The sequence below is a fragment of the Brienomyrus brachyistius genome, chromosome 18 (genome assembly GCF_023856365.1).
Source record: "Brienomyrus brachyistius isolate T26 chromosome 18, BBRACH_0.4, whole genome shotgun sequence".
NCBI lineage: Eukaryota > Metazoa > Chordata > Actinopteri > Osteoglossiformes > Mormyridae > Brienomyrus > Brienomyrus brachyistius.
Window position 1 is genome coordinate 19,327,986 of NC_064550.1, and position 16,876 is coordinate 19,344,861.

Genomic DNA, 16,876 nt, shown 5'->3' on the forward strand with positions numbered 1-16,876 from the left:
TGCAAAAAATGACCCATTGCTTGTTGTCTGCAATTCAAAAAGCTTCTCACCCAATTTCTTTAGCTAAAAAATTAGTCTCTGTACAATGAAATGTGTATACAGTGATCACGATCGCTATAGGAATATGTGGCTGCATTCTTAAACGTTAGATGAATCTTAACAAACGTTACTGTTAAGAAATACGTAGCAAAGGACCAGGCAATACCTGCAATGCCACCTCGTTGGCTCAAAAGTTCGTTATCCGTCATTGTTTTTACAGCCGCCGTTCTTAACGTGCCGTTTTTACAGTTCGACAGACACAGGTCTATGCATAAAGAAAAGATAATTCCATATTTTCAGACTCTGTGTCTAATTGAAGACCAATTTAGTGTACCACTAAACAAAAGATATACAATAAATAATTACATTAACAACAGGTTTTCCAGTGTTGTAAACAATGAGTAATAGTTCAAAAGTGCAAACCTTAAAAAAAAAGATCACATAAATGCCAACCAGCCACTTTGCTGCCCCCTACTGTTAAATGGCTCAAATAGCTATTTATCTTTCCCTTTGTTCCTGATTCACACATGGCTAATTTGCAAGCCTTTGGATCATATAAGCAGCAGACTCTGTCATTATATATATATATACACACACACACACACACACACACACACACACATACATACATACACACACACACACACACACACATGCTTGTTCAAAAAAAAAAAAAAAGGATATTTCCAAAAGTTTCTAGAAAGTTCAACACAAGGTCCTGGAAAGAGTATTGGCCTTCTGGCCTACTTTAAAGGCAAGACCCGAGGATGTGGGTAGAGCTGTGTAGGAAGAACAGCCAGACACTGCATTGATCTGTGACAAAGCAGGCTTGCCTTTGGTCAAGGACAATCCAGTCAGAGCCAGAGAACGAGCAGTAATTGGCTTCTGTTCTTCCGAAGCGATGCAGGACGTCCTTCTTCTGTGCCGATGCGAGAGCTGCCGGCTTTTCTCAGTTTCTGCAGCCTGTGGCAGAAAAGAATCGCAGCGCGTGTCGAAGCTCCCTGCCTCCTTGCCGCTCCGCTTCTCCAACTCCTCTACCCACCGACTGTAGCGAAGCTGAAGGCACCTCATGTTCTGACACTCCTGAATGGCACATGATCTTGCTGAGAAAGAGCCCATCTCCATCAGCACCAGGAGAGCTGGAGATATCACCACGCCGCTGGCCCAGAGTCAATGGTTTCCCTTCTGATAGCTGGATTGTAGGTGTCCGTAGCGGCGCCCTCTCAGCACCGCGGGGCAGAACGTTGCATCGCCTAGATTATGAGACCTCCCCCTCCCCCAATACCCTCCCCCCCCCCCCCAAATCTTACGGTAAGGACTCTTCAGTTTTCTGAGGTGCTCGCATCCCCGTTGGCACTGGCTTTGCCCTTTGACTTGGACCGGAAGGAGAAGCGCTTGATGAGACGCCGGGAGAAGCTGCCTGACTTCTTGCGCAGTGTGCTGCCATTGCCCAGGTTGGAGACGTCCTCGTGCGACTGGCTGAGGCCGGGGTCCTTCTGCCGATGCCGCCTCCGGAACAGGAGCTTGGTGCCACTGCGCAGGAAGCCCACTGCGGAGAAGAGAAGAGGACCATCAGTGGGTCAGTACCTGCCTCGGGGACTGATGCGCAGTGCTAACCGGCCTGGCGCAGGCACCTTTGTGGTCTTTCAGGCTGCGGGTCTCCAGAGCCCCTGTGGAGCCAGTCTCGGACTCCACGTCGTCTACGGAGGGCCGCTCGGACACATCTGAGGGCGTGGTCTCGTCTGTGTCCTGCTGCACGTGGCCGTGGGTGCCAGCATTCTGGTGATGGTTCACAGGGCCCGGAGAGTGCTCCCCCTGCAGGGCAGCATCCATGGCTGCTGCGTAGCCCACAGACAGGGCCGGCTCATCCTCCCCGATGGGGACCTGCAGGGCAGCAGACCATTTACCCAGGAGAGAGAGACAGGCACCTCACTAATGGCTGTCTAACGATCCAATCCCAGTGAGCCATCCTGTCTTACTGAATAGTGCACTACAGGATGCACTACATGCAAACTCCGCACACATGAGACCCAGGCGGAGACTCGAACCCGGGTCCCAGAGGTGCGAGGCAACAGTGCTAACCAGTATTTCAGTTATCAATGGCGTTATCCAGTCCACTGATCTCATTCATAGCGGATGACTCATCGGACGTACTTACTTAGCCGAACAATGAATCACTCTAAGAAACTGGATGAGTTAGTGTAGCGACCAAGATAGTTTCACTTAGAAAAATTGTTAAAAAGGGTGAGAAACAACAGTCTAGTTACTATGCAGGGTAGCGTTGACCTCCAGTGACAGGGAGTTGGGGTGAATAGTGATATTACAGTGCAAATGTGGCGCAGTGTGGACTTCAAGGCCTGTGCACTGGTATATTCCTGGGGACCCATTTTCTTTGGGATGTCATACATGATGTCGGTGCTGTTAGTTATTAAGAATGAAAGTGTCATTAGCAGTAACTATATCCCTGTAGAGAGTTTAATAATCATATTACTCTGTATTTACTGCTCAGGTTTCCCCACTGGGAAACCATGGGTATTGCAGAGGGAGTGGAGAGGTTTGATAGAATCCAGTGGCAAATGGCTGTGAGGGAGATGGCGATGACGGTGACCTTTGACACGCCAGATATGATGAGCGTGCTCCTCTTGGTGGGCGTCTTCTTCACTGCCTTGCCGGCGGACTCCGTCAGCTGCCGAATGGCCGTTTCAGCCACGGGGTCCAGGCCGTTGGAGAGGTGACTGTCGGCTGCACTCATTCAGAAAAACACACACACACACACACACACACGCACGTCTTACTCCACACGCCAAATTCACTTCACCCTTTCCTGCTCGAGCTGGCGTGGACAGTGGGTGTTTTCAACCCCATTTTTGAGATGTGACCCCCCAGGGATAACTATTCTGCAGGTTCAAATTCCATTAAGGGTCCTGCTGTTGTACCCTACGCTTATTTACAATTTATTTAGTAGATGCTTTTATCTAAAGCTACATAAACATTTTTGAGAAAGCAATTGGAGGTAAAGATGTTTGCCCAGGGCCCTAACAGTGACATCACTCAGACGACCCTGGGATTTGAACCAGCAACCATCTGGTCACAGATGATCAACTAAGCCACGCACAGCCTCCAACTTATCCATTCAAGTTGCTTTACTACTAACTATGCAAGTAACTAAAACCGCAAAATTGTCTTAAATCAATAAAATGGGTGAATTTAAAAAATCTGTACTAAGTGACTAGTTGAATGAATAAGGAGTATGATTTATGGGAATGGTTCCCAGACATACTACTAGTGGTGGGGCTGACGGTGCCCTGGTAATCTTCTGACAGGATGGTGGGCTTTTTCTCTGTCACTTCCACCTTGGAGGGGGAGCGAGATGGAGACTCCCCTGGGGAGGGAGGAGAGATGAATGAGGCTGGCGCAGCAGCCCACTTGGCCTGGAGATCACACTTAGCGAGTAAGTGGTGTCGAATGACTCCCACCCGCATCTCCAGCCATTCCGCGTGCCGATTCTCTTCAATAATACACTTTCATTAAATGACTGATTGCTCCACATTGTTGCTGACCACTTAAAATTAGTTATACCACAGCGCAGTAATTTTCTTCTGTCGTGAGATGTGGTCACAATAGTGTATCAATGTGCTATTATAATCCTTAATTCTAACCAACATTACTTAAAATTCCACACTTATAACATGATTCAAAATTAAACATGAAAACAAATTAGCAGAAGTAGTTCTACTAATAAATGCATTTTTGGCTTGTAAACATGATAATGATGCATCTTAGATACGAATATTTAGGTGGTGGCTCTTGGACTCTGTAGCGGTGTGTTTAAGCGTGTATAATGCGCAGCTTGTCGTGCAATAACCCTTACATACAATTAGGGTCGAGAAGTGATTGAGGAGTACCACATGAACATTCTGTGATGAGATCTCACCCAGCTTGCGGTCCAGCTTTGGTCGAGACTGAATGGTGGTCACCGTGGTGACAATGGTGCCGTCGGGCATGACGGTGCGATCCATCTCCACCTTTTTGGTGGGGGTCACTGAGGGCCGCAGCGGCGTGGAGAGGGCACCACCCCGGGAGTCAGCCTGCTCCCGGAACAGCAGCTGTTGGCGGGGGGGGACAGCACAGTCACCCTGGGACGTTGGCCTGCCTATTGTCAGCTACAATCCATGCAGAGGGATTCCACAATAACATTAGCCAATGATACGCTTTGAATCGGTGAGTGAAAGATGAGGGAATTCCTCGGGGGCCAATCAGCTTTCAGGTGCGGCCACTGCCCCTGTGCCACCCCCATATACACCCCTGTCCGGCTATTTTCACGAATAATCAGGACTAATTGAACTTCTAAAGGATTTGCATTTCTTCTTGCTGCTCTGGTAATGAACAGAACGCTGGAGCTTAAAAGGCTATTTATGGTGGAAAGACGGAGTAAATCAGATATATATAGTCCAGAAGACATTTTCAGCCATTATACCCTGTCATCAATGACATGAAACTTTATATCACTTGCATAATTTCCAGAGTAATACTGTGCACATTTTTATCACTTTATGACAGTGCCTTAGAATATAACAAAAATATATATAACAAATACATATTCAGAATATAACGAAATTTGCGGCTGGTCACAGAGAGGATGCAGGGACAGGACGTGTTTGCATGACGCAGCACAAATGGCAGGAGTGTGGTCTTCGGAAGCCTGGTTTCCACCCACCTCGAAGGAGACGGCGCCAGTGGGCAACAGCCCGCGTTCAGAGCCGACTGACAGCGTGTGTCGACCAATGAGATTCCTCTGGGACGGGTCCAGCGATAAGGAGGCGTGGCCAGGCAGAAACTCTACCATATTAAAAAGAATTATGAAAATGATATTAATTTCAGAAATGGAACATAAAGGACTTAGCAAGTGCCTGTTGTCTCCTTAGATCGGGGCTGGACGTTAAGTTAGATGAAGGGTGACTACAAAAACCTGAATATGAGCCTGAGACTAGTAAAAAAACAAATTACATGTTGGACTACATTCTTTACTGGACTGGTAGTAAAAATTCTTAAGCTCCACTCCTGCCTTAGATGCACAAAAAACAGCTGATAATGCTCAAGATATGTGAATGTATGGCATGTGTAGGTGTGTGTACACACACACACACACACACACACACACACACACACAGCCATACAGACACACACAGATGCACAGTGTTTTTGGTGCACACTTCCTGTCTACCACACTTACATTTTATTTATTTAGCAGGCATGTATATTGTTGTTTTCTCTTTGTTTGAGAGAGAGTGTGGTAAAAAAAAAAAAAAGTCCCTGGAGCCCGACTGTCAAATCACTCATTTGGTATTTGAACTGGTAACCTTCTGGTCACGATACAATGCCCCCCTGCGACGAGCCTCATCTTACGTTCCCCTTTGCCGCTGCGCTCCACCAGCCGGACTCTCAGCTCCTTACTTTCGGGGCCCAGGTCCCTGAAAAACCCAAAATAAACCAGCGTTCAGTGGATGTAGTTTCTGTGTACGGCCTTCCAAAGTGTTGGGAACTCGCGGTACTCTACAGTGTGACGTCCTCGGTCCAGTCCAGTCCTGCCAAGAGGCTGGAGGGGTATGGCAGGTAGCGCGTCCTCTTCTCCAGGGCCGGCGGGTGCAGGTCCAGGCAGCAGCAAAGTTCGGCACCGCTGGCCTGGGTTACTGTGGGTACAGCGCCGATGGCCATTAACAATTAACGCTCACTGCTCCTGGGGGGGGGGTGAATGTGAGCGGCTCAGTCCTCACCTCTTCGCACATTGGTCACTCTGACCTGCCGGACCACCAGCCGTCTCCCAGGGGAGCCCCGAGACGGCGAGGAAGCCCCCCGGATCAGCTTCTCCCCTGAGACCTGAAGAGTTGGAATTCAATTCAGCTAATCTTTAGAAAGAATTTCACCTTCCTAACAGAGGAGTGTCAACATTGTAATATAGAGAACTTTCTGGAAAGATACATTTATCCATAATTCCTGCAGGTTCTAACTTCTGTTTAATTAATTAGCACATTGCTTCTCAACCCAGTCCTTGGGGAGCCCCAGACGGTCCACACTTATGCTTCTACCAGCTCCCAGTACACATGTACCAGGGATTCGGTGTCGCTGATTGGCAGCGAGCTGGGAGGGAGCAAAATTCTGGGGGCATAGGGGTCCCCGAGGACTAGCTAGAGAAACCCCGAATTAACACATTTAAATCAAGATGGCATATGTTACTCCCACCCGTCCAGCCACCCCCCCATCACTCACAGGCGAGCTGGACACGCAGGCTTTCAGGTTGACGGTCATGGCAGGCTGGGTGCTGAAGAGTGTGTCCTTCACCAAGTCCCTGATCATGCTCACGTCGGGCTCATTGTCATTCCCCTGTAGGGGCCAGAGGAGATAGCCTCAGCACAGCTTTGGCAGACCAGGCTGCCATCCCCGACACACTGGCTAGGGGGCAACCAAGAGCCAAAAACAGACTGACAGCAAGCCAACTGTATCATGGCCCCTCTGAATCAGACGTGACAGAAGTCCTTGCAGCACTGGTCTCAGCTCTGACCTCTCTCTGGATCTTGCGAGGGGACACAGTTAAGGAGAGCAGGGGCCGCTGGGAGAAATGCCAGGACACTAGAAGCCCCTCCTCCTCCACCTCCTCCAGACAAACCTCCATCTGTGAAACGGCACGGATGTGCACCTTCCATTACGGTGCTGTTCTATTTCATTAAAAAAACCCAACACATTCTCTCCACGAGTCGCTTTCGGTTCTCGTTCCCTGGGTTGTGTTGCAATGAACGCCACAAGATGCAAACTCAACAATGCAAATTCCGTTCATTTGTATTTACCTGGACCTGCATCGGCGCTATAGTGATCTGATACGTATCCATGGAAACGGCTGCGGGTGACTGCTGGGTGACGGTAACTGGGAACGTTACCGTGTCGACCGAACAATTACACTGCAAAACCTGGAGGTGGGTGGGAATCGGGGGAGCAGGGATTTCAGTACGATAGATATAGTGAATAACGCCCCCCTGTCTCATATCCGTCTTGTGCAGAATGGGCTGTTTCAAATCAGCCCTCTCTAACGCAGTTGGGCACCTTACCGCCGGTACTCACCATGCTGCGAGCCGATTGGTCAGTGCAGGTCACGTGATTGATCGCCGCAGAGGTAGCGAGAGGCAGGCTGTCATTGAAAGTGATCTGTATTGAGCTCTGCGAAGGCAACAGAACAGCTGTCAGAGGGGATGCTTCCAGCGGGGAACAGAGAAGCCTTTTATGTAATTTTACCTAAGGTCATCATCAATGAATATCTGCCTCCTGCTGCTGGCAGCCTTTTTGCTTTTAAACAAAACCAGGTTGTTTTTTTCTCCAGCCCTGTTAATCGCTCATGTTCTGTTACGACCGTGACGTGTTCAAACAAGGAATTCGTACAGATTCCTAAGAGCTGGAACTGAGAAACAGGGTTTACGGGTGTTGAATCCGTTCCGGTGGACAGGCAGCTCTGTCTCCACAGGCCAGTGCAAACCGGTTCAGTCTCTCGGCTGCGAGCTGTGCATTTTTCCGCCCCTTTGTTGCCTCATCTCTACTTTCAAAGCAACTGGGCACCTTTACATCTGTCGAATACCATGCCTTCATGCACTGAAGCCAAAGCTGTAACACATGAGGAAGTAAATCTCCCCGTTACCCGAGTACACAACATGTCCACATTTCAAAACGCATCTATTCTGACCAGCTGCTGAAAAATGCCCGTTGGGCCTTCCGGGAGCTACAGGGGAGCCTCTTGAGTGTTTGGAAGTGCCCATGCGAGAACGACATCAGCAGCACCTCACGTGACTGCCTGACGTGATCAAAACCTCGCTCCAGCCCACACATCACAGCCATTCCACCGAATCAAAATCTTATTTCCCTCAATTCTACTCATTTATTTTACCGCTGGCTAAAATATTAATAATTATATCCATCTATTCATCTTCCAAGAATTGGTCAGGGTGGTGGGGACCAGCGAGGACCTTTTTTGGGTGTCCCAGGGCACAGTGCTAAGGTACACCCTGCAGGGGATGCCAGACCATCTCAGGGCACCTACTCACACACATAACTACACACTGCAGGCAATACAGAGATGTTAGTCAGCCTAAATGCATGTCTTTAAACTGTGGGGGGGGGGAACCCAGAGTACCTGGAGGACACCCGCGTGATATGAGAACATGCCGACTCCCCCCGTACAGAGCAGGGGCAGGATTCAGAGCCCCCACCCTGAAGGAGTGAGGCAACATTGCATCCCACTGCACACCATGCTACCTCTAATAATTATATTTATTAATCAGCTACATACTATAATGATGAGATACTATTGGGTGTGATGTGCAAGGAAGGGATGTGGGAGTTGTTTGTGCTTTCCTTGGACTGTGCATCACTGCAGGTCAGTCCTGTGGGGGGGGGGACCTTCATGTCAGACCCAATTCAAAAGATGATGCCTTTAGGCCCAGAAACCCTCCCCCGTTCTTCTTTCATCCTGCTGCGCAAACTCAAACAGGCAATCAGACAGTCCAGAAATATCTCCCTGCTTTCTCTAACAGCATCCCCAGAGTTAGTGCGGGTGCTCCGAAATTAATGCTCCCCCCTCCCCCCCCCCCACAGAGGATGCATTAGATGGCGCAGCTGCATTCGTGGTGCTCGCAGAAGCCCACAGACCCGGAGCCACGTGCCTGAGCCGACCGCAGCCTGTCAGTAAACGTGCAGCCGTCCCTCTTCCTGTCCCATGCGACTGTGAGCAGCAGGGTGACAGAACCACAGTCATGTGACCTGTCGCTTTTACGGCACCAGAGAGAAATCACAGCGCCTCTCTCTAACAACTGACTTATCTGGGATACCTCCTCCAGGAACTAAGAGGTATAAGCTTGGGGGAATAAGAAGGGATATCCTTCATACTGAGGGGATCACCTTATTACTAGCCAATGATACGTTTTGAATCAATAAGTAACAGGGGAGGGAGCACTCCTGGGGCCAATCAGCTTTCAGCTGGGACCAGCACCCCTGTCACCCCGCCTCTGTATACGCCACATAATTACAGACCAGCCAAGACGTTAACGACCAGTCAGTTCTCTCACACATTGTCACGTCAGGACTCCTGGTTCACATTTCTACCATAGTAATTCTGTTTATATAGGTATAGAGAGGCTGAAGGCAAACAGAATGAGGCAAACAATGGCCAACAAGCTAGCCAATAGGGTGGGCCTATTCTCCTCCACAATGAGTTTTGCATGGAAGCAGCACAAACCCACCGCTTTGTTTACTAAGCAGGCAGAGCCAGTGACCGAAGTGGCCGAAGGTCCTTCTCCGTTTCCCTGAAGGCGTCAAGCTGCGACGCATCCGTCACGAACCACGTCGATCATCGTGACGAGCAATTGAGGAAAACGCCGGCTACGCTTCAGTCATTTAACGTCGATATCTCCATGGAGATGACAGAGTGGGATGAGCAGGAGCATCCGGAACGTCTTTAGGAATCAGCGCGAGTCGGAAGAGCCGGGGCTGAGGATGGGGGTGTAATTAAGAACTCCAGTGATGTTGCATCAAGTAATTTACAGAGCTACTTACACTATGCTTAATTTGTATGGATCACAAAAAAAAATTATTTCACGCCACCCCAAATATGTAATGATGGATTCGACCCACCTGACATGTGACTGCTCTCAGCCAGCCGTGGGCTTACCACGCCCCCCCACCCCTGCCTGCCAAGCATAAGGGGAGTGCAAATGCTACCCCAAGCGGTCACCACCCTGCAGAGGCACCCTGGTGGTACCCACCATTAGTGGCAGCTGGATAATTGTTCGTCAGAAGTGCTTACACCCTTAATGTTTGTTTCACAATTTGGTGGGGGGTGTTGAAGAAACACTTTCTGCCAGGACCTGCTGCTAAGGCAAACAAAACCAAACGTATATGGTCTAGGTTGTTTTATTTATACGTTTGTTTGACCTGCTCACACCTGTTTTCAAGTGCTGTGCCAACCACTGACATAACACGCTTGGAGAACAGTACTACATGCTACGCCAACCGTTCGCTCCCACCCCTGCATTCTCCCCACCACCCCCAGAAGGCCAACAAAAACCTGTTTCAGCTATTCACACTCCATTCTTGTGTTTACCGATCATATTGTTAACCATGACCTGTGACATACGCTATACTAGACAAAAGAAAAACGGACAATTTGCGTGTGAGACCAACTGGAATATATTTCAGTAGGAGGAGTGTGCAAATGAATGCTTCTGGCATGGATGTGGACTGGGGGACGGAGGGTGAAGACGAGTGAGGTTACCATGAACAACACGACCAAAACATTTACACCAGCTCGCCCTGAGCCTGTACGCATGATCCCTCCTCTCCAGTGCGGCATGACCGGATGCTGAAGCTCTCCTTCAGCGGACAGACTGCGGGAGTCCCTAACAGTACCTGCAAGCCTTTTGTGTTTGGAATCACAGTCTTGCAAACGAACGTAAAACCTGGTGAGCCCATGAGGCAAGCCCGTAATTAGAGCACGGAGACGGCCACATTCGGGTCCGGCGGTAACCGGAACAGGTCCGGTTCACTGAACAGTTCTGTCCCCATGGCTCAGCGAGGTGAGCTGTGAGCGGTGAGCAATTTCATGGACCTGCCTTCGTAACGCAACACAAGTTTTAATTATTTTACATAATCTTGGCTTGGGTGAGTAAGCAGGGCATCAGATCACGCTGTAAATGCGGGCACGTGCGGAGGACATCCGCATGCCGCCATCGCCACACGCATCCCAGCTGTGCAGCTACACCCCTGCCGAATCCTGAGATCACACGGCTGGAGCGGATCACAGCCCAGCCTGGGGAGGCGCACAGCTGTGGCAATGTTACATGCGCTCCACCCCCACCTCAGAACATCTCAGCAGCTTACTGACAGGGCGGTAAATGACACAGAAGATAATAACAGCAATTAAGGGCTTCAGCCAATCCCATCACTGCGGAAACTGCGAGGGCGTCACACACGCTTCTGTGGGAACATAGTTGAGGAGGCAGTGAGGATCACATGACCTGGTTTCCTCATGACTTTGGGGGAGACGCGATATTGCAGGGTGCTGGTGGCTTCCAAAAAGTAAGGCCTATCAGACACTGCAACCGTCGCATTTATTGCATCCAGAAAAGCGCATGGGTCGTGCAGGATGGCACCTATGCAGACCACAAATCCACAGTGGTCTCTCATCTGCTTCCGTTTCCCTCTAATCCCCAACAAGAGGCACTCATTGCTGAATCAATTAACACAAAACCCTCTTTTTGGAGAATATTTTGAAGAGGAAAACTATTTCACACTTCATTTTACTAAAATGTTAAAATGACATGTTTTCCTTCTGAGTAAAGTTGTACTAGTTTGCTAAATATTAGTGGTGTCTTGGGGAATCTAGGAAGATTATCGTATCCTTCCAACAACTGACCCCATTTAACAACTGACCCTGCCCTCCCCTAGACCATGTAACACATCCAGACAGTGATTTTGGGCTCCGAGTTGATTAAAAACAAAAGCTCCACACCTGCCTAGGGTGTACATCTGATGTCACTGAAGAAGCGTCACGTTGCCTGGAAACGCCACCGGTTCGTCCACTTAACCAACAGTGACGGCGCAAAGAGGAATTCTGAACATCTGACATTTGTTTGTTATTTCAGCTTTATGGTTCAAGAAGGAAAAAGAACAGCGTATCTTTTTTAAAATTATTGTGAGGACTGTATTAACTGGACAAAGTATCTTCCAGCTAATGTTTAGTTAAAAAAACGATCCTTGAGTTAATAGATGATTTTCAAATCACCCAAGACAATGCAGGAAAGACAACTGGTATCTGTAATTGCCCGAGTGTATGACTGTGCGCATTGGTGCCCTGTGATGGACTGACATTACATCCAGAGTCTTCATGCCCTTTATTCCCCGGGTTGAAGTTGGGCTCTAAAGTCATTGTTGGTGCCCAAACTACAGTATCAAATGCTGCTGGAATGACAAAAAAAACTGCCCCCCTGTAACTTGGGACCTTGTTCTAGAGTCCAAATTAGCCCATGCATAAGTCCAGCCTTGCCTACTCTGCCTCCCCCACGACCCTGTCCAAAATAGGTGGTTGATGGATGGATGGATGGATGGATGGATGGATGGATGGATGGATGACTGCAGCACAAATTCAGTATGGCTCAGGGGAATAAGGGGAACCCCACCTACCCGACAAGAAGCCACAACTGCAAACTGAAGTATAATTCAGGCCAAACACCAGAGGCTTATTTAGATAAAGCCCCAAAAAGCAGAGGGCAGTGGGCGTGAGCGTTTAATAATATCATCACATGATGCAGTAAATCTGCAGTTTCATCCCCCCCCCCCCCCCCCCCCCCAAAGACAGCCTCACGTGATGCCTGAAATCAACAGACAAAACTATTTTTATTTCAAGTCATTAGCGCTTCCAAGAAGCAGCTCTGTAACTTGGTTTAACAACCAGTTTTCTCTTTCTGTTTGTACAAGATGTAGAATTACTACAAAGACCAGCACAAACTGACGAGGTGAATTTGCATCCCGTACAAACAGCCGAATAATTCTACCACCCTGCCTCCTGTGTAATTTCACCTGGTGCAGGTGATCTGTTTGTTTCAGTACTGCAACCGGCTACTGCTTAATACGACACGCGTAACCGCGGATACGTCGGTGCGGGGGGAATTCAATGGAGGCAGGCGACTCCGTTGCCGGGGTGTTTGTTTTCACGGCGACGCAGGCGCACGCCAGGAAGGGAAAGATTCAAAAGGGGGCAGATCGGCTTTTGTTTGTCGAGCAGCATACCAAGACCGGCTCTTCAAGTCGGACCGATTCCACGGAAAGGCGTCAGAGAACTCGGCGGAGGGCCGCCCAAGACGGCCAGGTCGCCCCACACCCTGCCGGTTCAAGCATCACCCGTTACCGAGGTTACGGCGGCATACCACTGCGCGACATTCCGCACACGTTCATCCCGGCATGAAACCAGAAATCCTGTGGCATCAAATATGCTTTTGCGCCGCTGCCGTTCCAGATGCAAAGAGTTTCGAGATGCAGGTTACATAAGACTTCTGTCAAGCCCTTGACTACCTGAACTAAACCCTCGAGAAGCTGGATTAACGTAAAATTGGAAAGACACAGACAGAAATATTGTGTCAGGCAAGTCCATTAGCACTTTCAGCACAAGGTCCTCCTACTATATTTGTAATGTATACATATTAGTCATAAGGAGAACGTGCATCTCGCTCAGCATCCACCATCATCACCATTGCAGGCCGGCCCAGCAGTCCAATGGTCCTACCGGACTTTTACCATGACCCATCACTGGTATGTAGAGCCCTCTGTATCTGCGGAGGGTGTATGTCCCCCCCCCCACACACACACACACACACACCCTTTGGCCCCCATTCTGCGCAATGAAATGAGCTGTTGGTTTGCGAACAGCAGGAAAGCAGGCAGTGGAGGTCTGTAGTTCTACCCTTGAGTGATGTAAAAATATCCACTAGTAAATGGGTCATTGTGGGGGGGGGGGGGGGGGGGGGGCTATACTAGTCTCAGTGCTAATGTCTGACAAGCATCTAAAAAGATATCAACAACTGATAACAAACCTTAAGTAAAACTGAGGGACCTAGGATTAAGCAGTATCTGAGGCTGGGGTAGCGTGTGGAATGGAGCGCCAAGGTCTTTAGACTCTCCATCCTTCAGCACAGAAACGCAGAGCCATGCAGTTTGCGTACGGACGTGCGGCACAGTGCGGATCCAGGTCTCGTCGCTTTATTTTCTAACCTCCGGGAATAATTCGGCTCCGCATTTATAAGCACAGCTCAATTGCATAGTTACGATACGCTTAAAAAAGCCACCGCCAGTGCAAAAATGAAAGGCAAGAGGCCGGTACAGCAGGGCTGTTATCTGCGTGTCCAATTAAGCGCACGATCCTGAGTTACAAAACAGGTCCGTGCGGTAGGGGGGCCGAACGGCGTGCTTTAACAGCGTGGGAGAGAGGGAGATCATCGTGGTCAACAAGCACTAAATCTGATCCACGGCATCTAGAATAAAGTGCTTTCGCCTTTTCTTATCTTCGCGACGTTATAAACTGATTTCCCTAATAGTATCTGCCGGGAAGGGCTTCAGAAATTAGGAACGTCTGTTACTAGCACGAGGCACGCAGGGCGCCCCCACCACCAGCCAGACTAATGAGATATTTCTGTGCGCTTCCCCCGTCTTTTCCATTGGCTCTCTGCAGTCGGGCATCTCGGCCCAAATTGCCGACCAAGCATCGAACCAAACTTGCATCCGCATGCAAAGCGTATCAGTCCATGTAATGCAATATATCGTTACCATTAAACTCGTGACGGGTTATTTTCTCCGATTTGCATGCAGGCATAACCAAATTACCAAAGATGCAAATCAAGATATCAAATAAACCGGCACCTAGGCATTGCTTGCACTGTGATTTCTGTCAAATTTGCCCAACTTTATGCGAATATTATAATGTGTAGGCCTAATTAGTCACCATTTCATTAATGTCTATATAATGCTGACCGTTTTCTAAAGAAGGATTTCAATGTTTCCCTTATAACAGGGTTTAGGTCAGTCTATTAAAATCGAGCATGCCGGGCGTATAAGACTCTTTATGCAACCGCTACTGTTGCTGTATTCAGCAGATACACACCGACCCTCTTGTGAGACAAATGATAAGAGCAGCAGTGGGCAGCTTCGGGGATCAGACTCACCCCGTGTCTGCAGGCTCGCTCGTTAAGCGCCCGCACCCAAGCGCGCTGCCAGCCCTCCCGGAACGTCCTGAAAGAGAAGAGCGACGACAGCAAGCCCTTCTCGGCCGCTTCGGCGTCACCTCCGCCCACATCCCGTCCGAATCGCAGCCTCTGCAGCGATCCCCAAATGCCCCCGACCTTGATCTGGTCCCACGACGGGCTCTTCCTAAGTTTCTGGCCGGCAGGTTTGGAACTCCGGGCGCGCAGTATGGTCCGTGAATACTGGAGCAGCCAAGTAATCACGATCAGCAGGGAAGTGAGGAACAGAGTCACTAGAATCATCCAACTAATATCTTGTAGAAGCATTACTGCCGGAGGATTTCATATATTCCAACGAAGTACTCTGCTGTGGGGAAAAGGAGAAAGCTGATTATTTGAATGTCAGAAACTTGTGGTGTTCGCATACTACTTTGTACGTATCATACCCTATATAACATTTATGTAGCCTAGAAATGTGTCATACAAGCAGCCGTTCAAGCATTTTCTATTTCCCGAGTAAAGAATGTAGGCCTACAATATTTTATTCAGCTATATAGTCCCACCATTAAAATTAGCCAGACACTTGACATTTTAAGTCAGCTCGGAATAGTTGCGGACTTTCCCGGTATCTCCAGTCATTCAAAGCAACACAGCGCTCTACTCACGAACTAACGCCGCGTGGACAGACTGAACCACATCTCACCTAAACACGATATCCCATTCATAATTAAATTCTAATTAAAACAATTTCGATCTCATCTTCTCCGTATGTCCTTGGCCACTGAATTAGCTTGCGGAGCGAAAAACTCCCACGATTACAGTGCAGGACTGACGTGCCGGAGACACAGAGGTTCCGGTCTTGCGTTATTTGGTTTTGTATCGTTTAACGCGCTACTGCCGTGGCCGATTCAGCATCTAATCGCGTTAAACAAATCCTCCATTTCTGCGTCTTGTTTTGGCGACTAAGTAAAGGCGGCGGGTCAATAACGCCAGAGTAACATCCACTTTCAAAGACTGCTTGCCCGCATTTAAACCCCTTCGATGTCAATCACCAACGATAACAACGTTTGTGTTTAACAGCATTGCAGCCTATAAATAGAGGGCTAATAAGGAATTATTACCGTTTTATTTCCTTCCGAAATAGCAGGTATCTTGCTACCATTAATCCAGTGGTAGCGCTGAAAAATCGTTGTAGTTAACAGCACGACTGTCTAGCTTTCACGGAACATTGTTTTGTAATCACGCCAGCTGGCTACATCGTGTCAGTAATCATATTAAACGCTATTTTTTAATTTCCGCTTCTATCCTGAGTCATCGCCGGCGTGTATCCATCTTGCCGCCGCTCGTTTATTTGGCAGCGATTGCAGTGATCACGGTTTGTGTTCGTTTCTCTTATTCTTCACCAAGCACTTCAATCGCCGATGCCCGTCCCTGTCAGCGGCAGTCCCGGAATAGCGACTGAACTCCTCCTTCCAGCAGCAGTAACAGCAGCAGCGGCAGCGCCATAGTCCGTAATGCGCAACAACAGAGGCGCTGTCAAATCGCAGCGAAAGCAGCGTGCATGCAACACTCCCAGTTAAAGGGACAGAGCGCCTTTTCAACACCGGTACAGCGTGGCTGGCTCTTAAATATTGGCTTATACCGTTGCATGTAAGGGCACACTTATGTCACAGCGTTTAAATTAAGATAACTGATCTGGAGTGAAATTAAATTACTTTAAATAATGGCGCTGTAAAATGCGGACAGGTGTCTTACATAATATATATTTCTCTTTGAGCGTGTGTAAAGGCTACAGGCGTTGCAGTTCTGGGACATTATTCGCTCATTCTTTGTTAATAAAAGTAGTGGATATAAAACATTGCCTGTCACCTGTGTGGCTGGTTGATCCGACTTGCGATAGCTTTGATAGGCTACACCAACGTTACAAGCACCGTCAAAGTGAACGTTGGCATTAGTGTTCTCACTTTCGATGCGTAGTTGTACAGAAAATACACAGTCTAGGTATGCGTTGTGGGTGCATCAAGTTTTTATGTATTGTATTATGAAATCTATATTTCATATCAAACAGGTAA

The 16,876-nt window shown here is 48.6% G+C and overlaps 1 protein-coding gene across 1 annotated transcript; it reads right to left on the minus strand.

The window, feature by feature from the left end:
- Positions 1-1,343: 1,343 nt before the first annotated feature.
- On the minus strand, positions 1,344-16,340 carry c2cd2l (c2cd2 like). Its single transcript, XM_048983953.1, has 15 exons — positions 15,926-16,340; positions 14,787-15,171; positions 7,153-7,248; positions 6,882-7,001; positions 6,599-6,709; positions 6,307-6,420; positions 5,814-5,916; positions 5,597-5,729; positions 5,446-5,510; positions 4,757-4,878; positions 3,974-4,145; positions 3,320-3,421; positions 2,648-2,781; positions 1,674-1,923; positions 1,344-1,588 (listed from the first exon to the last, which is right to left on the minus strand). The coding sequence occupies exons 2-15, from the start codon at positions 15,129-15,131 to the stop codon at positions 1,362-1,364; spliced, it is 2,094 nt and encodes a 697-aa protein (XP_048839910.1). The 5' UTR covers positions 15,132-15,171; positions 15,926-16,340; the 3' UTR covers positions 1,344-1,361.
- Between the last annotated feature and the right edge of the window lie 536 nt (positions 16,341-16,876).

What these genes read in the sequence shown, in the direction of transcription:
- c2cd2l (XM_048983953.1), bottom strand. Translation starts at nt 15,131, where the DNA reads ATGCTTCTACAAGATATTAGTTGGATGATTCTAGTGACTCTGTTCCTC. An exon ending in ACCAATCGGCTCGCAGCATG is followed by an intron (nt 7,002 to 7,152) that starts GTGAGTACCGGC and finishes ACCCACCTCCAG; the next exon opens with GTTTTGCAGTGTAATTGTTC. An exon ending in TCATATCTGGCGTGTCAAAG is followed by an intron (nt 1,924 to 2,647) that starts GTCACCGTCATC and finishes GCTGCCCTGCAG; the next exon opens with GTCCCCATCGGGGAGGATGA.